The 25869-nt window shown below is 43.9% G+C and overlaps 1 protein-coding gene across 2 annotated transcripts; it reads left to right on the forward strand.

Moving 5' to 3' along the window:
* Positions 1-981: 981 nt before the first annotated feature.
* Positions 982-25020, forward strand: RNF19B (ring finger protein 19B). Of its 2 annotated transcripts, none has more exons than XM_060275869.1 (9): positions 982-2037; positions 15632-15837; positions 16918-17059; positions 18413-18575; positions 19226-19340; positions 21258-21398; positions 21736-21943; positions 22543-22674; positions 24242-25020. In XM_060275869.1, exons 1-9 carry the CDS (start codon positions 1217-1219, stop codon positions 24696-24698), a joined length of 2385 nt encoding a protein of 794 aa, XP_060131852.1. In that variant the 5' UTR covers positions 982-1216; the 3' UTR covers positions 24699-25020. The 2 variants fall into 2 exon arrangements, with proteins under 2 accessions (XP_060131852.1, XP_060131851.1); XM_060275868.1 differs by having other exon boundaries at positions 983-2037; positions 16915-17059.
* Positions 25021-25869: the final 849 nt, after the last annotated feature.

The following is a 25869-nucleotide window of genomic DNA, read 5'->3' on the forward strand; positions in this document are numbered from 1 at the left end:
GACCTTGTGGGGGGCTGGACTATATTTTGAAGAAAAAATATGAATTTCTATGCCCCACAAATAACCCATAGATGCATTTTAAATAAAAGGACACATTCTACTCATGAAAAGCACCAGGCAGGCCCCACAAATAACCCAGAGATGCATTTTAAATAAAAGGGCACATTCTACTCATGTAAAAACATGCTGATTCCCGGACCGTCCATGGGCCAGATTTAGAAGGCGATTGGGCCACATCCGGCCCCCGGGCCTAAGTTTGGGGACCCCTGGGCTAAAGGATAGTGATCCTAGGAGTTGTAGTTTTTTTTAAGGGTTCTGAGAGTTGTTGAGGTCCCAATTTCCCAGAATTACAACTCTCGTGTTCTTTGGGTAGAGGTATTGTTAAATCACTCTGGAAACTAGCTCTTTGAGGGGAACAGGGGGACTTGAACCTTGGCCTTCTACATGCCAAGCATGTGCTTTGCTATTGCCCATATGTTGAGGAATGTGCCCTACACCCTTTGTCAACTAGAGGGGCAAAATTAGGGGCTTGGGTTGACAGCTGGAACGTATGGCATTTAGAAAACCCACGTTAGGCCCAAAAATAAAAAGGTGTTGGAGCCAGCTAGAGTTGTTTGATGCTATTCCTCAACCTGAACATCTTCCGGCCCAGTATTTATTTTATAAAACTTATACACTGTCTTTTTTTGTGGGGGGAAGGCAAATTAAAGGCAAAAATAGCAGAGGCTCACTTGAAATCTGCACACACACAGAAACAAGGCTCTGTCTGCCCACCTTCTGAGACTGAGAGCGCCGCACGAGCCTTCCTTTTGGACCTTCACTGTGTGAGCAGCTCGTAAGCTCAAAGCACAACGCCTGCATTACATGTAATTACATAAAATACATTATGGTATGAGATTGGTTCTTAAGTCGCCTTCCCCCGCTTGGGACGCATGCGCATTGCGAAAGGAGCAGACGGCTTGGGTAAGGAAAGCGAGTTGTACGGAGTTGACGCCTCTGCGCCTGCGCAGCCGGAGCTGAAAGGCCGTTGGCGGCGGTTGGGTTACCTCAGCAGTCAGTCAGTGGGTCGGTTGGTCGGGCCATCGGCCGCGCATGCGCTCTCTCCTCCCCCCGCCTCACTCTCCTTTCTCTCTCGTTTCACCTCAGAGGAGGCGCAGAGCCGAGCGGGCGACGCTGCCGCCGCTTTCTCCAGCCGTCCGCCTGCCTCTCCTTCGCGATGGGCTCAGAGAAGGACTCGGAGTCGCCGCGCTCTACCTCGATCCACGCGGCTGCCCCGCCGGCCAAATGCCCCAAGAGCGGCTCAGGACAAGCAGGAGGCGGCAGAGGCACCGGCGGAGGAGGAGGTGATGGCAACAGCGGCAGTAACAGCGGCACTAGCCGGGGCCGCCGCCGCCTCCTCAGCTTCCAAAGCGTCTTCTCGGCCGCCGCCTCGGCCGCCTCGTCCTCAGCCTCCGGGGCCGGGGTCCGCCGGCGGCGGAAGGCCAAGGCCAAGCCAGAGCCGCCTCAAGCCAAGCCCGCCCCGGTGGTGGAGGCGGCGGGGGCGGCGATCGCCAGCCCCACCGCAGCATCAACCCAGGCCACTCCGCCGCCGCCGCCGCCCTCCTCGCCGCCGCCACAGCCTCCTCCTGCTCCTTCGGCGGCGGTTACCGGGGAGGGCGATGCCGCCGCCGCTGCCGCCACCTCGTCTTCGTCGTCGTCTTGTGGTGCGGAGTGCGAGGAGGGCGGCGAGGAATCCTCCCCGTCGGAGCTGGAGTGCCCGCTGTGCCTGGTGCGGCAGCCGGCGGGCAACGCGCCGCGCCTCCTCTCGTGCCCGCACCGCTCGTGCCGCTCGTGCCTCCGCCAGTACCTGCGCATCGAGATCACCGAGTCGCGCGTCAACATCAGCTGCCCCGAGTGCAGCGAGCGCCTCAACCCGGCCGACATCCGCCTCCTCCTGCGCGACTCGCCCCACCTTGTCGCCAAGTATGAGGAGTTCATGCTCCGCCGCTGCCTGGCCGCCGACCCGGACTGCAGGTGGTGCCCGGCCCCGGACTGCGGGTGAGAGAGAGCAAAGGCGGGGGCAGGAGGAAGGACACGTTTAATAATAAGAATAGGAATAAGAATAATAGCAGCAGCTGCTACTTTGGTGGCCGTTATGGGGAGTAAATTGCTTTATCTGTATTAGCCTGCTGTGATCTTTACAACAACCCTGGAAGGGTTGGCCGTTTTGGATCTTGCCCCTCAGATTACAGATAGGGGTGAGGTCCAGACAGCACCACCTAGCGGGCTCTTGCCAGTGGGGGACATTAAACCTCAGAACAGCGTGATTCCAAGCTGCTTAGTCCTGCACCAATTCAGAGCAAAAGCAAGCCAGTACAGTACTTCGATTGGGGCCAGCCATGATTGGCAGGGTGTGTACCAGGTTTCAAGGTTCACAGACTGGCATGCATTACTAGGGAGAGAACTCTTTTTAAAGGTCATGTTACTGAGCCCTATCTGCAATTTAAAGGTGCAGGGGAGGTGCCTTTGCATTGACTAAATATTGTCTTTGTAGCCAAGCCACTGTTCTGTACCAACTGAATACATGGTGCATTAGAATAAAATGAGCAAAAATGGTATGTCACTCTGCCATCAACAGTTTACAGTTTAAAATTTGATAGTTTAGAGAGAAAATGGCAAAGGGATGGAAATATAAGAAAAAGGGGTGTGAAGAGCATCCTCTGGCTTTTTTCTGTTGGGGATAAGGGCTTTGGGAATTAAGCCCAGAGGCTTCGTAGGAGAGGTGGTTTTTGCAGATTTTATATTCTTGTTTAGTTCACACACTTCTGCTTCATTTGAGGAATAGTGTATAATTGTGTCTATAGTTCATATCTCACCTGCCATGAACAGTCATATCAAGCCATTTAGCTTTAGCCCCTTATCTGCAATAAAGAACATCATTATTTTATATTTTTTCCGACTTGTAGGAGAGTTTGAAAAACACTTGAACACTAAGAACATTGTATGCAGTAATAAGTATTGTATTTGTAACTACTGTTCACTTATTTTATTAAGTTTCTATCCTGCCCTTCCTCTGAAAGGAGCCCAGACTGCTCCATGTTCCTATAGAAATTAAGTGTAGTACAGGGAATGTTACCGGGTACTTCAACAATGTTGCCTCATCTGACTTTTTCTGTCCAAAGGGAGACAAGTAAGTGCCCTGTTCCCAAACTGCTCACACTGTCTCTTTCAATATCCTTAGGGGAAATGGTGGTAAACAGCAGAATTTTTTAAGACTAAAGCATTACTGATCAAGTGCATGCAGTGCACCAGCAGGACTATGTCCAGCAATGAAGTGTCAATTTGAATGTGCTTAGCTTCTTCCAATCATTCGCAGCCCTTAATAAAGGAGTTTCTCCATTCTCATTAAGGCAGCTACTTTTGCTGCCTAATGGTTAAAATTTTGCAAAGGAATAGGTGTGAGTGAAAGTGAAAATGAAAATGAAACTTTCATGATCAGATACTGTACTTTGGAAGTGCCAAAGATGTGCTAGAAGCAAATCAGCATATACATTCCTCGTAGGATTGCAGTCTAAACCTTTAGAGGACACAGGAAGCTGCATCTCTTTGAGTGGACACTTTCTTTACAGGGCTTGGGGAATAGTAAACACGGTCCCAGTGTAGGAAGGGAAATAGGATGTACGGTATGTATAAGATCAGTTATCTTGTTGCAGACTGAAAAGACGTGGAATACACAGACTTTACAAGATCAGTATATCCTTTAAAGTTTGAGGTGTTTATTAAGGACTGTTTCCCTCTGTAAAGGGAGGGCAACACATAAGTAATCTTCAAGAGCAGGGGTCCCCAAACTAAGGCCTGCGGACGGTCCGGAAATCAGCATGTTTTTACATGAGTAGAATGTATCCTTTTATTTAAAATGCATCTCTGGGTTATTTTTGGGGCATAGGAATTCATTCATATATTTTGTCAAAATATAGCCCCCCCCCAGATCTGAGGGACAGTGGACTGGCCCCCTGCTGAAAAAGTTTGCTGACCCCTGCTCAAGAGGAATACTTATATGAAATGGAAATGCTATCTCAAACACTTTGTGTTGGCATATAAAGATAAGCTGGGGTCTCTGGGTTATTGTGGTTTAGCATGAATGAGCAGTACCTGCTGCTTGATTGATCCCATTTTTTCCTCCCCAGTACAAGCAGCGTAAACAAACCTAAAAAACCATGAGTGGTGGTGGTTATTAATAAATTGCGCTTCATCAAAAGATCTTAAGCTGTGGTCTATTGTTACCTATATAGATTATGACTTGTTGGCCTCAGTAAGAGAGGAGGGGTGGCCCATCAAGAGGGAAGATAATGTGTCAGACAGCTATGGAAAGTCCCAGCTTATGGTGATCTAGATACTCCCAAATCATTCTGTGGCTTGAATCCTTGGCAAGGACTGGCTGCCCCTGCTTATGGTAGTTAATTAACTAGGTCCTGCAGTGAGGTGTGAATTGTACTTTGTGTCATTCCTGTCTCATTAGTTGCAGGTAGACTTTGCTCAGAATCGTTTTGTCAGTAAAATTTATTTTCCTGATAATCTGGTTTAAGTACTAATGAATATTTATTGATGTGGGGTTGATGTTACAGATGAGGAGGAGTGGGTGATACTTGGAAGGGAGGCAAGGGGAGTTTGATTTGAAAATTTCTGATCACATCTTAAAAATGGAGGTTGACACCAAGTGTTGCATGTATTTCAGGTTGTGGTGGATTTTTTTTTTTACTGAAAAGTTCCTGTTTCTAAAATGCCAGGGAACTGTGGGTCTTTCCCAACCCTCTGTATGCTGAGAAGTTCAGCAGATTTAAGCTATACTTTCACATCAGTGGAGGAAACTGTAAACAATGACTTTCAGTAAGAACAGAAACTTGCACATTCTGGTAAGAAAACATTTTATGTATGGGGATGCAGGTGGTGAAATGTTGAATCGTGATTCAACATCCAGTTGGGTAACTGGGAAATGGCCTAGCCTTTGGCAGTTAGTCAGAATGAGATTTGAGTAAGTCTTGTTTTACTTTCACTTCTGTTTTCTTTTAAACCAGCCTCCCAAAGTTTCTCTAACACAGCATGGAAAGTACAAGCAATGATTCTTTAAGTTGTCCTTTAGAACATTCAGCTTAAATTTTTCATGGGGTAAGGGAAGTTGTAATGTACTGGGCACTGCATAATATTCTTGGAATTGTTGTAATTGCTTCTGATTCTGTTGATTTCTGGCATGCATATGTTGTTGCTGGACAGTCCCAAATTACGCTGTACTGCATAATTAGAGGAATTAGAGATCAAAAGAAGGTGGGCAAGTATACCACCCACACGCTAGCTCCACTAAATACTGTTGGGCAGTTTTTCTGCTTTGCTAAATTAGCAAGAATCTGGTTATCACTTAACTGTTTCCTCTATTCAGCTGATGCAAAAATTATCAGATTTGATAGGAAACATAAAACAAGCTAGTGGAACGCCCTGTTCTTGGATAGATGCTGCCAACTTGCTTTATTTGAGATAATGCTACTTCTGTGGCAGGGTTCTGAAGGTTAGTGTGCTATTTAACACTGAAATGAAATATATCCTATCTGGTTGCCTTGTATTCTATGCTAATAGTTTGTACATAGAGACCCTGAAGACTACCCAGAAACATTCTGAAAGAAGCTTCAGCACTGTACCCTTTGTAACAAACTTGAGACACTGGTGGGTTTCATGATGTTCACTGTTGGAATCTAGATTTTGTTTTGTTAAAAAAATATACTGTTCTTAAATTTGCAGAGGTTCATTTAAAAATGAAATCTCATCCCTGCCAAAAGTCTGGAAACAGGCAAGAGATAATGAACCAGACCTTTTCCATATTAAAGTGTTATGTTTTACATTTCTTTGTATATACAGTGGTACCTCTATGTTTCTACTTACGAATGGAGCTCCGTCCGCCATCTTGGATGCGGTTTAGATAGGATTTTTTCTACTTATGAATTTTTAGATAGGGTTGCTTCTACTTACGAATTTTTTGTCCCAATGCATTCCTATGGGATTCGACTTACAAATTTTTTTGACTTACAAATGTGCATTCGGAACGCATTAAATTCGTAAGTAGAGGTACCACTGTAATAACAATGTAAGAATATAATCAGGTAACCCCCATTTGTAGTTCCTCATCACAATCCTGAATTTGCATGAAATGAGGGCGGGGTTAGGGGCAAAGTTACAGGCAGGTTGCACAGAAGGTTGCTGTGGCATGATAGCAAAAAAAAGAGAGGCATTGTGAGGGGGGAAAGTGGTTTTAAACAATGACAGAGGTTTGAGTAAAGTAGCAGGGGTGACCCTGAGTGGGGCAAAGTGGCAGTTTAAAACAGGGTTTGAGTACAAGTGAGAAGGGAGTTTCAAAAGGCTTTGTGCTGTTAGCTTCTGTGTTGCATGCATCTCTGCTTGTTCTCTTTATTAAAACCAATTTGGTTTAAAACAAGCAAAGATCCTCAGTGGTCTTCCATTATTGATTTACTCAAACCTCTTGTTTACAATCACAATTCCCCACCCTGAGGGTTACTCTACCACAGCTTTATTCAAACTTTTGCCAGTTTAAAACAACGTCTTTTCCTCTTTCAGTATTTCTTCCTTGTTGCTGAACTCAAACTTCTCTCTCTTCTATTCTTCAGAGAAATAAAAGATGTTGAGCCCTCAAATATCCCACAGTAGCTTCACAGAGTGTATGTCACTCCTGATACCATGTGTTGTCTTCAACATGAGGTTCCAGATTCAGTGCTGTAATTTAGAAGAGTTAGTTAATTAACAATCAAACATCCATATATGTACAACATCCTTTAAAACTGAACAGCCCAATTGACAGTCTTGGTTTTAAGATTCTATTCATTTTTAAAGCTACATTAATGTATATCATCATGGTGTGTGTCCACAAAGGGGGCTGCAAAATAGGGGAGTTGAGTAAGCATGCAAATGGTGATCTGTGTGCAAGGGGGAGAGTTGAGAAAAGTGAAGATGAGGCTGGAATAAAAAAGGGGGTGATGGAAAAAATAGGAGTGTAAAAGGGGTTGCAAAAAAGAGGTAGTAAGAGGCATGGGAATGGGGTTGAAGACCAAAGCAGAGTCATGAAAGCGTCTGCAGAATAAGAGGGAATAGCTTCATAATTGAGCGGAAGGTGGAAAAGGTGCTTAGTTGCAATGTGTAGGAAGAGGAAGGTACCCGAGATTACCATGGGGTTGGTTTGTATGTAAGGGTGTTGTACAAAAAGAGGATGAGGCACAGACAAGGGGATGAAGATGAAATGAGTGCAAAGTGAGGCTGTAGAATAGAGAGAAGTGGCATCAGAAATGGGGTTTGAGAGGTGAAAAGCAAGCTTTGCAATTGCATGGGGTGGGAAGGGGGAAGCTCTAGGGCAGGGGTCAGCAAACGTTTTCAGCAAGGGGCCGGTCCACTGTCCCTCAGACCTTGTGGGGGGCCGGACTATATTTGGGCAGGGGGGGGAGAATGGATTCCTATGCCTCACAAATAACCCAAAGATGCATTTTATATAAAAGCACACATTCTACTCATGTAAAAACATGCTGATACCCACACCATCTGCAGGCTGGATTTAGAAGGCGATCGGGCCGGATCCGGCCCCTGGGCCTTAGTTTGCCTACCCATGCCCAACCTTTGCTTTCCCTTCCCCCTTTGCAATTGTTGAAGTTTCCGGAGGCAGGGGGAGATGAAGAAACAGCACAGATCTACCCATGGGTAGGGCAAACTAAGGCCCGGGGGCCGGATCTGGCCCAATTGCCTTCTAAATCCGGCCTGCGGACGGTCCGGGAATCAGCGTGTTTTTACATGTGTAGAATGTGTCCTTTTATTTAAAATGCATCTCTGGGTTATTTGTGGGGCATAGGAATTCGTTCATTCCCCGCCCCCCGCCGCCCAAATATAGTCCAGTCCCCCACAAGGTCTGAGGGACAGTGGACCAGCCCGCTGCTGAAAAAGTTTGCTGACCCCTTCTCTAGGGGGTTAATGTGTGGGGGGGTGTTAGGTGGGTTGGTAAGCAGCACAAACAGGCAGTGCAGCTGCTAGTGCTAGTAATACCTTTAGAATACAGTATCAAAAAAATTGGTTGCACAAAATCCAGCTGCAGTTTTGCATATCACTTGCTTGAACAGTAGATATCAATTTTTCAGCTTTCAGGTGGGGGATTTTACGTGTAAAAAACGTTTGGAAGAGACAGTGGGATAGGGAATGTGCTCTGATTAATAGCTGTCACATTTATACAAAAGTCAATTGTACATGGTGCCAAGATAGCATATGTGCTGCCTGAAGTAGTACCTAAGAGCTGTCAGTAGTCTGTGTGGGTTCAGAACGATGCATATGATTTCTTTCTCCCTGCTTCTCACATGTTTTGTAGAAAATCTTTGTCACATAGGTTTCATAGTTCAGTTTCTCTGTGAGACTGCAGTAACAGCATGTTCTGAGAAAAATAGCATGCAAAATCCTCATGGCTTCTGCATCCCACCCATGCTTTAAGCATCTTCATAAATGCAAGCTTAGCTATTCTGCCTAGGGAGGTAAACTGCAGACATAACACAAGGGTGTGTTTCCATGGTAATGTTGGTCTTCTGGTGCACAGTTAGATTTGCATACAAATCTGGAACTACCTTTTTCATTGTAGTCAGCTTGTGCTGCTGTCTGACATTCATTGCTTTGTATTTTTCCCTGAGGTTGAGGGGGAAATTTCAGGGTATTAAAATAAATTCATTGTGTTGGCAGAATTAAATGAGTAGAGCAGAGCATGAATAGGGTGGGGCATGTATTTAGCTCTCATTCAGCCTGTGGAAGTGAAAGGTGGTAGGCAGATTGGTACTTGAGGTCAAGGTAGAAGCAGGATTATATCTATTTTTATTGACTTATATTGTATTATATTACATTTGTATAGGTAAAGGGACCCCTGAGGATTAGGTCCAGTTGTGACCTACTCTGGGTTTGCGGCGCTTATCTCGCGTTATTGGCCGAGGGAGCCAGCGTACAGCTTCCAGGTCATGTGGCCAGCATGACAAAGCCGCTTCTGGAGAACCAGAGCAGCACACGGAAACGCCGTTTACCTTCCCGCTGTAGCGGTACCTATTTATCTACAGTGGTACCTCTACTTACGAATAACTCTACTTACGAATGGAGCTCCGTCCGCCATCTTGGATGCAGTTTAGATAGGATTTTTTCTACTTACGAATTTTTAGATAGGGTTGCTTCAACTTACAAATTTTTTCTCCCAATGCAGTCCTATGGGATTCTACTTAAAAAAAATTCGACTTACGAATGTGCATTCGGAACGCGTTAAATTCGTAAGTAGAGGTACCACTGTACCTGCACTTTGATGTGCTTTCGAACTGCTAGGTTGGCAGGAGCTAGGACCGAGCAACGGGAGCTCACCCCGTCGCAGGGATTTGAACCACCGACCTTCTGATCGGCAAGCCCTAGGCTTTGTGGTTTAACCCACTGCACCACCCGCGTCCCTTCTATATTTGTAAACACACAGTTTTTTATTTATAAATTTGTGCACCTCAAAGCAGTTCAAAATATGCAAAATAAATAAATAAAATAAATAGTCATATCTTTTCAACAGCTAGAACCCAAAAAATATCTTAAAATTGGCTGTTGGAAACTTGGCTGTCATGATAAACAGAATGGTCTTTAACTATCTGTGAAATTATCCTATCATCACTGCTCTCCTGATCTCCATGGGTGCCACGATAGTTGTCCCTCCAGCCAACTAAGCAGTGCAGTCAGAAGTGCCCCACCCAAATATCACAGAAAAGGGAGTCTTGAATATAATCGGTTCCCAAGCTGTTTAGGGCTTCAGAGGTCAAAAACAACACTTTAAACTTTGTTCAGCAGCTAATGAACATAGCTGTCAAGTTCTCCCCTTTTTTAAGGGAAATTCCCTTATGCTGAGTAGGCCTCCTCGCGAGAAAAAGGGAAAACTTGACAGCTATGCTAATGAACTGCCATTGCAGATACCTCTTTATTGATGTTATATGTGTGCAGTAGGAAGCTCCAGCAACCTAGGTGCAGCTTCTAGAGACCAACCTCAAGGTCAGTCCACATAGAATGTGTTAACGGTAACCCAATTGTAAGGTTACCAGCATGTGGATCACAGTAGCTAGGATATCTCTGTATAGAAATGATACCTGCCAGACCTGATAGGCATTTCCTGCCACTGAGGTCACTTGGGCCTCCAGTGACAAAGATGGATTAAAGAGTACCCCCAAACTGTGCTCTTGTCCTTCCAGAAGGAGTCCAACCCCATCTAGAACTGGCAGATTTCCCTATTTCAAGACTCAAAAACACCCACCCACAATGCACTTCATTAAGGATTCTGCCATGAGTCCTGTGGAGGTCTTGTGGAGCGGTTGGTCCAATCCAGATGAAAAATAAGAATAACTTGGGGAGTTGAAGTTTGGCAACCTAGAGGAAGGTCCCAGTGGGTTGTGGAAGATGAAATTGGGATCCCAAGAAAGATTGGAACCCAAGGAATTGAATCATAGAATTATAGAGTTGTGAGGGATCCTGAGGGTCATCTAGTCCAACCCTCTGTAATGCAGGAATCTCAACTAAAGGAGGGGGGCGCAGTGAGTGCACAGCTGGATTCGGGAGGGATCGAGTGGGTTGACAGAGATATGTTGTTGCTCTGTGATAACAGCTGCCTCTTGTCAGACCTCTGCTATTGTGGAACCACCTCTAATGTTACCTCCTGTCAGTGATGAACCGCTGCCATCTGGGAATGCAACAGAGTAGGTTGGATGCTGCACTTTCGTCTTGAAGGGCATGGAGGTACTAGCACCTGCATGAACAAACCGCAGCTCCAACCCACTCAGAGGAATGCTAATTTGCTTGCTCACTCCAAGGACTCCAGCTCCCTACCACACACACTAAAAGTACCCCCTCCTCAACAGGCTGATGGAGCATGCTGCTTGTTAGTTCAATGTGTTCACTTGTGCCTAGTCGTGCATCTAAACCTTTCTTGTACCTTCTATACCTTGTAACCAGTGCCTTGCTTATATAAAAATCTGCTTTACACTTTAAAAACTTTGGCAGAAACAAGAGGATAGCAGCAAGTGCCAGGATAGAGTCAAATTCAATTTCTGAAGGTCATGCATGACACTCATGACTTAAATGTAGTAGAGAAGTAGACCTTGCCTCCAAACTTCAAATGACCACTCCTATGGCTATGTGTAGATATTAAATAGCATTGGCAATAGAATAGTGTCCTGTAGCACCCCATAGCATAACTGCAAGAAAGCTGTGGAACCAATCCCATAGATAGGACCAGAACCACTGCAATATCGTGCCCTGAACTTGTATCTTACAAAGCTGATCAGGAGGATACTATGACCTGAAGCCAGTCTGGAATGGCTCAAGATAATCAGTATCCTCCAATAAGCCTGTGTTAGGACTTCCACTATTCTTGGTTTGGCTAAAAAGGGAGAACCTGTGTTCAGGAGGTAGTTAATCATAACCTTGGTTTGCAGGTAGGGCTTATTGAGGAGTGGTCATGCAACCACATCTTTACGGTTGTCTGGCACTACCCCCTTGCATAATGACACATTCACCAATCCCTGGACTTTCCTTGTCAGCCCATTCCTGCTAGCTTGAATTAGCCTTGATGGGCAAGGATATGGTAAAACTGTTACAAATATCTTTTTTACATGTCATCAGGCCTCTTTAGCTGGAACTGATCCTACAGGATTAAACCAGATGTTGAGTTGGAAACCTCACCAATATCCATTCTAACTTTGGTGTTCAGATCACTGTGGAGAGGAATGCTTTTACCTTCACTTGGTGCCTAGCAAATTATTACAGCAGGCCTCAGAGGGTTCAAGCCTAATTTTTGCTGGAGCAGGTATAAGTAAAGCACATGCCACTTTGAAAAGATCTGCTGGACAGCTACTTGAGGATACAGTGGTGGCAGCCAGTTAAGCCTTTAGTGCCTTCACCACCACACAATAGATACAATTATGTTCACTCTCTCTCACATCACATCTTAGGCTAAATGTGCTTTACCTATCATCTGTTCTGTGTCATTGTCTGAAATTCTGCAGAGAACCACAGTGTTACTCATAGAATCATAGAGTTGGAAGAGACCACAAGGGCCATCCAGTCCAACCCCCTGCCAAGCAGGAAACACCATCAAATATGGCTTGACATATGGCTGTCAAGCCTCTGCTTAAAGACCTCCAAAGAAGGAGACTCCACCACAATCCTTGGCAGCAAATTCCACTGTCGAACAGCTCTTACTGTTAGGAAGTTATTCCTAATGTTTAGGTAAAATTGCTCTGTGTCCACTTCTCTGGAGCAGCAGAAAACAATCTTTCTCCCTCCTCCATATGACATCCTTTCATATATTTGAACATGGCTATCATATCACCCCTTAACCTTCTCTTCTCCAGGCTAAACATACCCAGCTCCCTAAGCCGTTCCTCATAAGGCATTGTTTCCAGGCCTTTGACCATTTTGGTTGCCCTCCTCTAGACATGTTCCAGCTTGTCAGTATCCTTCTTGAACTGTGGTGCCCAGAACTGGACACAGTACTCCAGGTGAGCGCTGACCAGAGCAGAATACAGTTGGTACTATTACTTCCCTTGATCTAGATGCTATACTCCTATTGATGCAGCCCAGAATTGCATTGGCTTTTTTAGCTGCTGCATCACACTGTTGACTCATGTCAAGTTTGTGGTCTACCAAGACTCCTCGATCCTTTTCACATATACTGCTCTCAAGCCAGCTGTCACCCATCCTGTATTTGTGCCTTTCATTTTTTTTGCCCAAGTGTAGTACTTTACATTTCTCCTTGTTAAAATTCATCTTGTTTTCTTTGGTCCAGTTGTCTAATCTGTTAAGGTCATTTTGAAGTGTGATCCTATCCTCTGGGGTATTAGCCACCCCTCCCAGTTTGGTGTCATCTGCAAACTTGATCAGGATGCCCTCAAGCCCATCATCCAAGTCATTGATAAAAACGTTGAATAAGAGTGGGCCCAAGACAGAACCCTGTGGCACCCCACTAGTCACTTCTCTCCAGGATGAAGAGGAGCCATTGATGAGCACCCTTTGGGTTCGGTAAGTCAGCCAGTTATAAATCCACTGAATGGTAGCATTGTCTACTCAGGCTCCACAGTGTCAGACAGAGCGCTTGAGGGCAATTTTGTTGATAGCCTGCTTCATCTCACCGTTCCACATCAAGACAGGAAACATCCCCAGAGCATTCAAGAATCAGTTGGATTCCATAAGTCTTCAACAGCAGACCATTTTGATAGACCCTTTACGCTTGCAGGGACGGATTTTTGTCATGACACCAAATCTCATCAAGAAATGATCTAACAGCAGGGTTATAACAATACCTTCACATCTCCAGACAATCTCTCTCACACCCTGTGGCAAAGACTGAAATCAAAGTTATATCCCATCTTGTATGTCAGGCCATGCAAAAACATGCTGAGACAGCTGCATGGTTGCAGTGGAGGCTGGTCCAGTAGAGGCAGCTTAGACAAGAACTTTGAATTCTCCAGAACAGTCCTGGGGTTCTCTAACACCACAGTCATGGACACCTTCAGGGAAGCTGTTTAGAAGCAGTGTGGGTAGGACATCTGATAGCAACCCCAATCTACCTGGCCCAACAACAGGTGCAGGCAATCAAAGCCTGCCCCAAAGGGGAGAAGTTCTCTGGTGAATGCAGTGATAGCTTATGAACCACAATGACTCTTCTCCTGCCTCTAAAAAGACCCACTAAAACCAAATGGTTATATGAAGACTTAAACTGTTCAGTAGGTGTTGAAAACTGACAGGATGAGAGGACATACCCAGAAACGGGGTGAGTGTAAGCATGTGAATTGGAATGCAGTGTCTTGGAAAAGGGCCTGGCTTGCTGCCTGGAACCTTCAATAAAAGCACTTCAGTGTTTTGTTGCAGGTCCCACTTGTGGATTCTGTTCTCAATGTAGTTTTGGCTGTGGAAATGTGGGTAGTTAAGAGGCAAAACATGAACGGATTAAAGGAGACTTGAGAATTCTTGGCTTCTGTACCTTCAAGACTGAAAGGTTTGTCATTAACACTATGTCTTTGAACTTGATGTTGCTCTCCTTGTGAAAGATGATTCTTGTAGGACAGCAGTTGTCTTCCTGATAATGATGGGGTGGAATGGCTAGAGGGGGCTTAATTCCCCAGTGGGGACTCAGGTTAGAAGAGCTGGGATAGTCAAAGCCTCTTTTCCCACCTGCTAGGAGATTATCAAACTGACAAAATGGAAATTAGGTTCCCCAGCAGCTGCTTACAAATTGTATAGTGCAGCCCCCCCCCCAGAAGCAGCCCTGTCCTCCATGGAATAATAGTAATAGTAATAATAATAATAAATTTATTATTTGTACCCCGCCCATCCGGCTGGGTTTCCCCAGCCACTCTGGGCAGCTTCCAACAAAGATTAAAATACATTAAAATGTCACACGTTAAAAACTTCCCTAAACAGGGCTGCCTAAACTATGGCTTTCTGGAATCATCCACTTAAAAAAAAAAGAGTATTACATTTAGAATAATTTGTTAACAAGTTAAGTACATTGCAAAAAACCCTAGACATATTTTATTCTGGTTGCATTTTCAAGGTTGCATGTTCTGCAGAATTTGATTGAGTTGGGGAAGTTGAAATTACCTGGATTTTGACAGTGCAGAATGAAGGGAAGCATGCTCTGTAGTCATGCATATTTCTGTATCTCCTGATGAAACATAACTTTTTGTTCAGGACTTGCATGAATTGAGGGTAGTACATTTGATAATTTGATAGGTGGTGCACAGTTAATATATTTAAATCTGCCTCTCTGCTGGTACTGGGCATTCTTGTATACTAGAAATATAGAACAGTCCTACAGATATACATGGACCTCCTTTTCTGTCTTTTGAATCTGCGTATTAGCATGTAGGTATGTGATGGTCACCTTTACTAATTGTGCTACACTAGGGTAAAATGGTTTCTCCAGCTCCCACAGGTTGTGAATCATGTGGACAATTCCAGATTTGTCATGCTGCAAGATCTGAGAAATAGTTATGCAACCTGAATTATTTGGGAATTAAAAGCCAGAAGAGTAACAAGGGTGATATTTGTGACCCTTACAAAATCTGCAGACTACAGTGTTAGACAACCTCCTTGTGTCTTTTTGTGTGTGTGTGTACGGTGGGTAGCTTCTGTGACAAGGAATTGTTTTTTACCTCTCTTCTGACTTCTTTTTTGTGCTCGGGTACCGGTAGAAATTGTTTGCCAATTGGCTTCTGTTTCCAAAGTGTTAACTCCAAGCCCATTAAGGGAAATGGGGAGGAAACTAACTTTATTATGACAGACTTCCCATGATTAGAGCTCTTAGAATGTTACACAAGCAAGTCAGTAAATGTATTGTTCTCAACAAGGGTTAATTATGTTAGCTTGTAGATGTTAACTACATCAAATAAAGTACCTTAATTTTTGCTGAGATATAGGTAGTAAATCTGAGAAAGCTAGGTTAATTGTGGCTGAATATATTTCTACAGAGACAGTTGTCTGTGTGGCTTTACTTCACATAGTCCAGTTTTGTCAATACAAGCCCCAAACAAAACACTGTCCTGCCATTTACTTTTTTGCTTAGTTATGCTGTTATTGCCTATGGATGTGCAAGCTGCCCCAAACTGACGTGTGAGAGAGAAGGCTGCCAGACTGAATTTTGCTATCACTGCAAGCAGATATGGCACCCAAACCAAACTTGCGACATGGCCCGCCAACAAAGAGCACAAACTCTGCGGGTACGGACAAAGCACACCTCAGGCCTCAGTTATGGACAAGAATCTGGACCAGGTATGTACCAGTGAGCTACTTACCAGTTGCTATTGCAGTTGTGTGTGAAGATCTGGGAAAGAGATTGACTTGATTAGATGTGACTCTTACCTTTGTATGGTAGCTACATTTCAGCAATGTAAAAGGCAAATATTTGCACACATACACTGCTCTATCTAGGCAAGCAGGAAGCATCATCACAGTTCAAGGGCACATTCTGGACGGGTAAAACTATTTGAGGAGAATAAGGGATGTGGCTGAGAAGAATATCAAGGTTGGATAGAGAGGCCTTGGCGAATGCTTTTAGCACTGAGGTATAAGTTTCCACACCTCTGTTTTAAAGTACCCAGTTGCTTCAAGTGAGTTATAAAACTTTTACCTCAGACATAACATAACTATGCAGTTCAAATCAAATGTCATTCTTCAAATTGCATGCTGGCAACAACAGTCTGTTTTGGTGGAGTTGAGAACATAGAAAGCTCCTTTCTGCTGGGTCAAATTGTTTCTCCATCTAGCCCAGTATTGTTTAATCTGACTGGCAGTGGCTCTCCAAGGTCTCAGGCAGAGGTCTTTCCCCATCACCTGATCTAACTAGAGAATCCGGGGACTGAATTTGGGACCTCCTGAATTTAAAGGACTTGCAGTAATAATGAGCTATGATCCTATGCAGCCTTGTTAAAAATATCAGGGATGAATTACTTGTCAGTCCCAGGATACTCTTACCCTTTTAGTCTAAGAATGAGTTTCTCAGCCAATAACCTTAAGTACTGAGTGACTTTCAGACATTCATTTTCAGTCCCCCCCCCCCCGCCTAACCTATATGACAGGATTCTGGTACGGATAAGGTGGGGGGGGGGAGAAGCATATTCTCCCCTGAACTCCTTGAAGGAAAGGTGAGATTTAAATGTAGTAAATAAATGTCAGCCTATGATCCTAAGCACATTTTTCATTCAAAGGAGGATGGGCTGGAAGAGTAAGACTGTGGTGGTTCTTTCACCTTCTTTCTTACAATGGAAGATCACAATGATTTTCAATTCCTTGGGAAATCTTATTTTAAATGCACAAAATTTTACTGGGTTCTCCTTTTCACTTCCATAGCAGATGACATCAAGCCATGTCCACGTTGCAGTGCCTACATCATCAAGATGAATGATGGCAGCTGTAATCACATGACTTGTGCTGTATGTGGCTGTGAATTCTGCTGGCTTTGTATGAAGGAAATCTCTGATTTGCATTACCTCAGGTAAGTTGGAGGGTAAAATGCCCTCTTAACTGCTCTTCCTTGCTAGAGCTACGTTGCTGTGGTCCAAAACCTACACTAACTCAAAAGATACTGTGTTGTAGGAGTACCAAAACAGATAAAATATTGATTTGTGTTCTCATACTTCAAAATGTAGAATGATGGACTTCAAATTGGTTGGAGATGGCCTCAGAACCCTTCCCAATTTCATGGGCAGCAGCACTTGCTTCTCTAAGAGCATTCTGTCATCTTTCCTGCTTGGCATTGTGTTAAAACACACCTGAATGCTCCAGACCAGCAAACTGCTAAAATATTTGGCTTTTATAGAGGTGGGCACACTTGCTGATGATCAATTAAGCAAGGCCATTTGATTAGCAGCCCCTGTCTGCTATTTAGCCTTTTAGTTCCTATGGAAGCAGTAACGGTGCACTTAGTTTTTCACACTCGATTTCTCCATCTTGGCTTTATTTCTGTTAAATAAATCATGACATGGTGTAATATGTCATGTGTTGTTGTTTATCTGAGGTTGTATTTACCTAATTTTAAGACCTGCTAAGGAACAAATGATTGCTATCATGTCCTGATATGTAAAACCACATAATTCAAAGAAGGTGCACTTTTTTTTACCCATGACTGTACATGGATCAGCTGCAGGGGTGGGGGGCTGTGTACTGTGTACATACATTTGTGTGCGAATTATGTGTCTGTGAAAAAGTGTGCCCTCCCTCCCCCCTCTGCTTGGCATGTAGCCCTTGGGAGGGTTGGCAATGAGGGAATGCCTCAGAGCAGCATTCGAAACTCCCATTGTTCTAGGCACATTTTGCAACAGGGAATTTCATTAGCGAGAGCAGTTACTGAGCCTAAGATTTCAGATTAAAACTGCACAGTGGAAGGAAAGGAGGACTTTTTTCTGCCTCCCCATTTCCAGCCACTCTCTGAAGACTAGAGAAGAGACCCTCTTAAGAATATTAGGGGGGCGGGCAGGGGAAGAATGGCTTTGTTTTTTGCAGTCTTCAGATGAGGACTAGACCATGTGAAAAATGAAAATAAGACTTTAGCTGCAGTTCATTCATTTTCATTTTTGTATTCTTGTTATTAAAAAAGCGCACCTAGATATTCTGTGTTGTGCCCATAACCTAGATTTAAGGTGCCATTTAGCTCCTAGCTTTCATATCTCAGTTTCTAACACTGCTGCAGAGTCAAAACAGTTCCCCATCTGTGCTGTAGACACACCTTTAGCTACTTGGACAGGAAGAGGAGGGAAGAGGTTTGGTAGTACCTTTGTGGGCAGGTGTCTGCCTTCCCCCCATTTTGGAATCTTGTCCCTCTGAAGACCAAATATGAAATCTCTTGCAGCCCTTCTGGTTGCACATTCTGGGGCAAGAAGCCATGGAGTCGTAAAAAGAAGATTCTCTGGCAGCTCGGAACATTGATTGGTGCCCCAGTGGGTATTTCCCTCATTGCTGGCATTGCCATTCCAGCCATGGTCATTGGAATCCCGGTTTACGTTGGGAGAAAGGTAAGAATAATAACTGTATACGCTGAATTAAATCCAACTACAAGGCTGAAGGTTTTTTTGCAGGGTTGGTGGTTCCCCTTATAGTTAAGAGGGACCATACAATATATTACACTATACCTTTGGATATCAATCATTGGTAATGACAGTGGGGGAGGGCTTTTGTACTCATAGCTGTTTGTGGGCTTCCCATAGGCATCTGGTTGGCTACTGAGAAACAAGATGCTGGACTAGAAGGGCCTATAGTCAGATCCAGGAGGCTACTCTTAGGTTGGAGGTGGAGAGATTTCAGTGATAATTGAAGTTTGCATTGTGGGACCTGGGATGGGTAATCTTTCCTTAGAACACATGTGTGGCCAGCCCAACTGCATATTGCCTGTGGCTTTGCATGCGTAGTAAGTTTCATTGAAGTTGCTGCTGATTTTGTGGCATTGATTCTTGTTGATGGTCCCTGCTCCGATTTCTGCCAACCTGAGCAGTTATGGACAGAGTGAGACTTCCACCTCTAGAGAGCCCTTCAGCCTCTCTTCTTTTTTCTGGAGAAGCCATCTCTGCTATAAACTATTAAGAGCTGCAATAGGTAGCATCTTCCTAGAATGCCATTCTTCTTTGTGTTGCATTGCCTGTTTTATCCTTGATTCTTCTTATGTCAGATTCATAGCAGGTATGAGGGGGAAAAAACCTCTAAGCACAAGAGGAACCTGGCCATCACTGGTGGTGTAACCTTATCTGTGATTGCATCGCCTGTCATTGCTGCTGTCAGTGTAGGTAAGTAAATGAGTTCTGTGTTACAAAGCATAGGATGATATGCTTTGGCTACTGCTTCAGTGTGACAGCAGCGTTAAGATTTTCTAAACCCCAGCACTGCTTAGATGGGTTATAACTTAATTACATGGAACACATATATTTAAGCTCAGGATGCAATGCAGTGCCTTTGCAGAGCATCTGCAGAACTTGGGATGGGTGGTGGTGGTCAATGTTAATGCTTTGCAGAGTGGTGGTGAATTTCTTTCTGCCCAGTAATCTTCTGGCATTGCAGAAGTGGCACAGCCAAAGGCTTCCTTTGAGAGAGCTCAGGAAAACAAAACTCTTTCTCCTCTCTGTCCTAATATAGTTAATGGAGTTTTCTATCATTTATATTAATGCTGCCAAGCACCGCCTCTGTTATTCTATAGTAGGGGCAGTCAACATTGTGCCCTCCAGCTCTTGTAGTACCACAGCATCTTTTACAATAAGCCATGCTGAATGAGGTTGAACATTGTCACTCCCTTCTCTGCTTGAAATAATAACTCAATATAAAAAGTTGTGTGTCTCCTTGAAAATGAGCCTTGGTTAATACCTTCCCTAACATTACTTAAATAGGCAACTGTGTCCAAGCAACAGAGCATGCTTTCAAAAAGAAGCAGCTCTGCTTCCTTTATCCATGCCCAGTAGATTTATATGGTTTCTTTTGCTGATACCCTTGATATGGTTTCCATTCATAGATCTAGAGGATGTTTGCTTTTACATTAATATCAGCTGCAACTCTATAGATCTCTTGTGATTCGCAATACCTGCTATTGGTATCATGTGCTATCTCTACAGCGCTAAGAGTCTTTTCACTGTGCCCAGAACAACAAGTACATATGCTTCCATTCCTAATCTGACATAGGGTGAGAAGAATATCAGAACTCTTCACCATACTTTACAGTCCTTTGATCTCTCAGTTTAGGCGATACATCCCAACCAAAGAACCTCCAAGGAACTATATTTGATATTTTTGAATGAACAGAAATCTTCCACTTGGAGGTCTTCTTATGCAAAATGGATAGACTTTTGTATATTTACTACTTCTCAAAGTTCAGACCCTGTGTTTATGTTTGATATTTTTCCTCTGGACGCATGTTCTTCCACCTCAGTCCTGCCATAGATCAGCATTTTCTCACTCTTTTAACAATAATCTTTTAAGAAGAATTTTATTTATCCCTGTTCTCTTGCTAAGCTTTGCCTTTCATGAGGACAAGGTGATTTGTCAACTAGACCTCACCTTTAATCGAAATCTATTTCATCTCCCCGCCTTCCCCACCCACAATGACAGGAAGTTTGCTTTGCACACACTGGGTGTCGGTTTCATGATTGTCTTCTATCTTCATAGAATCAATGATTTTTGCTAGAATAAAATGCTTGTTGTGACTTAGTGCAAAGGCAAACTGGTTTCAAAGCTCTCTTGTTTGGTTGTTTCAACTTTCATGCTTTGCTAGTTGGCCAAGCAGCCTATACTCACAAATATCAATTGAGAAATGGCTACATTCTCAGGATATTTTGGGTGTCTCTATTATACTGCTAAGTTCCCACTATGCCCACTTAATCCTTGATGTGAAAGTTTATGCTGGTAGTGCAGTTGAAAGAGTCATTCTCCTGAGGTTTTCAATCACCCATTCATGGAACAGCACACAGACTGGAAGAAAGAAAGGCAAGCTACTTACATGTTACTGCTGTTCTTCTAGTAGCTATCTGTGTAATCTATGCAAACTACTCTTCTCTCCAGTTGATAGTGTTCTTAGTCTCTGACTAAGAACTTTCGTGGTGGTAAGAAGATAGCTGAGTGAGATGCCACTCATCCTGTCCTTGAAGAATGTGCAGAGAGGACATGTACCTGTATTTGCAGGTTTCTGGTTTCCTACTAACTTTTATTCTTTTTTCCAGGTATTGGAGTCCCTATTATGTTGGCATATGTCTATGGAGTTGTACCAATTTCTTTGTGCCGTGGTGGTGGTTGTGGAGTTAGCACAGCCAATGGGAAAGGAGTCAAAATCGAGTTTGATGAAGATGATGGGCCAATTACAGGTAAAGAAGTAACTGTGTTTTTAATCTTGATGGGGAAAAACAGCTATATCCAGGGGCAAGTGGAAGGGTTAGATAATTGATGGGGTGAACTTGTAAGGTCAGTTTGATTTTCTTTCTCTTTCTTGCTGACATTACAAACAAATTACTTCGTACATATTTCTTCACTTGCTGCTCCAAACTGATAGGGACGAGAATATTTAAAACTACTAAATTCATTCAGCTTCATTGTTTTGCTTCCAGGTATGCTAGTTTACATAGAACTTAACTTGCTAATGTAGGAATGCTGCTGTCAAGTCACCTTTTGCGTTATGTTCCTTCTATTTTTCATGGTCTCTAGTGGCGGATGCTTGGAGGGCTCTGAAGAATCCCAGCATTGGGGAAAGCAGCATTGAAGGCCTTACCAGTGTGCTAAGCACCAGTGGGAGCCCTACTGATGGGCTCAGTGTCATGCAGGGCAACTACAGTGAGACAGCCAGCTTCGCTGCGCTCTCGGGGGGGACCCTGAGCGGTGGAGTCCTCTTGGGTGGGAAAGGAAAGTACAGCAGGTAAATAAAAGTTCATTTCAGCTACAGCACCTGTGTGTGATATCATGGGTTTGAGACTCAGTCATAAGTAAACCTAGTTTGCTTGTATTGCACAACCCCAAGCCAGGTGTTCCCATGCAAGAATGTCCCCTGTTCTTACTTCATGGTTATATTAGTTAGAAATAAAAATGAATTGGGTTAAGTCTTTTCTGTGCTTTTGTCATGCATTGTCTTGCATGTTTTAAGATCCCATTGGCACAATGACAAAAAAGCTTGCCTCCTGAATCATAAGGTTATAAGGTCTGTTCCTCTGATCGAGTGTCTGAAATAGGCAGCTGTGTAATCAAATCTCTATCCAGCACCAAATGTACAGTCCAGAATTTGACTGTAGAATGTATGGGAACGTGCTATACAGGAACTGTTAGTCATGGCCACAGACATGACCTAATCCTGTTCTAGAGAAAAACAGGCAAAGCAAAATTCAACAAAATAAGTTGTTGCTTAAAACTGAGTCACTTTATGCTTAATTCTTGTGAACTCCTTGGTATAGTCAAACATCAAGTGAGGTGGGGGAGCTACATTAGTATAAAGAACCTAATAAATTCCTGTCCCTTGCCCAGGCTGGAAGTGCAGGCTGATGTCCAGAAAGAGATTTTCCCGAAGGACTCTGTCAGCCTTGGAGCCATCAGTGACAATGCCAGCACGCGAGCTATGGCAGGCTCCATCATTAGTTCTTACAACCCCCAAGACAGGTATGTTAATGCAGTTAGTTTGTGTTAGTAATGGGGTCAGTGGTCTCTGAAGAAAGCTGATCTTGTTAACAGATGTTGGCAGGAGGTCACCATAACTTGTTTTCTATGGAAAACTTCATTTAGTGAGAAGAGTATTTTCTTGTATGGCAGAGTTGGATAGAAAGTTGGATGAATGTGACTTGGTGTGGACTTTGTTGACTATTATTCTCTGCAGATCATTTAGCTTAGCAATCGGAAGCTAAGACATAAGAATACACATACTGGATACTTCATTATTCTGCGACTAACTTAAAGAGTATTTAGATAGAAATTAAATAATAAGGGGGCCAAAAGGCACCCCTGCCTGACACCCCTGAAGGTTCTGATGGGATCTGTTATATGCCCTAGAGTCTAGACGACTGCATCTGACTCTTAGGGCCGTATTTGAGTGCGTTGCCTGTAATAGGAGTAGACTTAGAGCAGCACCTGGGGAAAGGCCAGCCAGACCCGCCCTCTGGAAACATAGCCCCTTCAAACTCATAGACTCTTATATCCACCCCGAGTGACAACTCCCATAGCTTTGTAAAGCATTTTTAGTTTTAATAGCTGGTATATGACCGTAATAAAGCTTTGATTTGATTTGATTTGAACTTAAAGAGTAAATTTTCAGATACAGTGGCCCCTCCAGATATGAACTTAATTTGTTCCGGGGGTCCATACGTACCCCGAAAAGTCTGCAACATGAGGTGCTGCTTCTGCGCACGCACACAGCGTGATAGAGTGCTCCTGCGCATGTGCGCAGAGGGCTTCGCGCATGTGCACGTGGTGAAACCCGGAATTTTACACTTCCAGGTTTGCCGCATTCACAGCCCGAAAGTTACATTACCCAAAGATAACATAACCCGAGGGTCCACTGTACCTCTCTTGCCACCTTGCTTCAGTTAACGTATTTTTATGTGCTCTCGGTGTACTTCAACTGTTGCCTGCTCTTATATGCTTGCAGCACCTAGTAGGAAGCAAAATCTTTTGCATAAAGTTATGTGGAATGTTTTCAGGATTCTTTAGTTCTGTGTGTGACCTAGAACCAGGGAAGGCTGCTGAAACTCAGGATGACAGTTCAAATCACTTGAAGGAGTTAGTCATCTCATTATTTCCGAATTGGTTGTACCCTTGTTGCAGGCTGCAAGAGTGAGGTTAAGAGCAGGACTAGATGAGCCTTTGGCTTGATCCAGCAGGTTTTATTCTTATGGTTGTACTTTGTCAGTATTTTAAAAAAAACATCTGTCTGTCTATGTGTCCAGGTGTGTGTTTTTGTGCACACATATGGACCCACATTGGAGCAGTGACTTAATGTTGTTGATGCTAACATTTTGGTTTTTTTCTAGCCACAGGCTCAGGTAGCACACACACATCAGGGATACATGGCAATATGTTGTGGGGCCTTGTTCATGTATTATACTGTTTGTTTTGTAGTAAGTTTTAAAAAACTATATTAGAAATGTTAGCTTGCCAGAACTTCAGAATTGCAATAAATAGTTCTGAAATAAAAGTTGTCGCTTAGAACTCACATGGGCTCCTCCTTCCACAGAGAGTGTAATAATATGGAGATCCAGGTGGACATAGAGACCAAGCCGAGCCATTACCAGCTTGTTAGTGGGAGCAGCACAGAGGATTCTCTCCATGTTCACACTCAGATGGCAGAGAATGAGGAGGAGGAAGCAGAAGAAGAGCAGGAGCAGATGTGCAACCACCAAAGCTGTGAGCAAAAAGACTGCATTGCTAGCAAAACCTGGGACATCACTCTAGCACAGCCTGAAAGCATCCGAAGTGACTTGGAGAGCTCAGACAGTCAGTCGGACGATGTGCCTGACATTACCTCGGATGAATGTGATTCCCCTTATCCCCAGACTGCTGCCTGCCTGCATCCCCCAAACGCCAGAGGTGCTGAGAGCCCAAGTGCCCATATTGGCCAGTGTGCCCAAGCAGAAGGGCACAGGCCAGAGGAGAGAGTCTCTACATTGGAGTGCATTGAGGCCCGAGTATGAGGCCGCTCTCTCCTGAGAAGAAGCACACTGATTGTTACTGCCTCTACTATGGTGAGGGCCACCCAGGAGTGGGGGTGATTATGTCATTGTTGGCTTTTGTTTCTGATTCCCCAGACTGCTGCCCTAACCTGACTCTGGGGAAATGGCATTTCTTACACGATAATAAACCCTTGATCTCTCTCTTTTTTAATTTATTGGTTCAAGCGCTTGGTGATGCTCTGTGAGTTGTGTAAGAGTGTACATAAAAGTGTGCGTGTACATCGTATGTCTGCCAAACATACGCCTAAAGAACGCCTTTAATAAAGATTCCTGTTGCCATTCATAGTGGATCCTGTCCTCCCTTTTCTTAGGACTAGTAAGTTCTTCTGAATTTTCCTTGTTGCGCTCCTGCCTTGGTGAAGCTTGTTCCTTGCCCTAAAATATAAGTGATGTACCTCTAACTCAGTCTGATTAGTGCTGTTGTGTAGAAGCCTGGGTGTGGCACACATACTTCCAACAAGAGTAGGGTGAAAGTTTGAATTTGCTGCCCTCCAGAGGCTGCTTGGGTCCCTGCAGTTGCAAGTTTGCTTTGCATCATGACAGAGCACTCAGTGATACTGTGGTGTTGAATGCTCTGAGCCTATTGAAGTGATAAGGACACTTGACAACAATACACTTCATTTAGGAGGCATAGCCTGATGGAAATGAGTCCAGAGGAAAGCTTGATGCAGCTTGCAACTGGAGTGTGGCAAGTGACTGGATGGATGAAGTGAAACAGATGTATGTCATGTAGCAATAGCCCCACTCGGTACCCCCACATTGTATAACAGGAATGAGTGTAAAAGGCAGCAAAAGATAGCAGAAGCATAAAGGTGAAGGAGGCTCTTCGGAAAATATTTAGTTATTTATTTGACTCTTCCACATCCTGTTATATCCTGTATAAGCAGTTTTGTTCTTCTATGCGCGTGCATGCATGCACACACACACACACACACACACACACACACACACACACACACACACACACACTTAACCCTTCATGCAGAGGTGTTTAGAGTGAATGCCTCTAAGAGGGCAAAGTGGAGATCCAAATATGTAGGAATACTATGTGGTACAGTCCCCTCAAGCCTATGTGGGTTTGTTTTCTATATTGAAAGCTCCCCAGTGTCAAACATTTCCTGCATGTAGGAAG

The sequence above is a fragment of the Zootoca vivipara genome, chromosome 6, assembly GCF_963506605.1.
Source record: "Zootoca vivipara chromosome 6, rZooViv1.1, whole genome shotgun sequence".
Taxonomy (NCBI): Eukaryota; Metazoa; Chordata; class Lepidosauria; order Squamata; family Lacertidae; genus Zootoca; species Zootoca vivipara.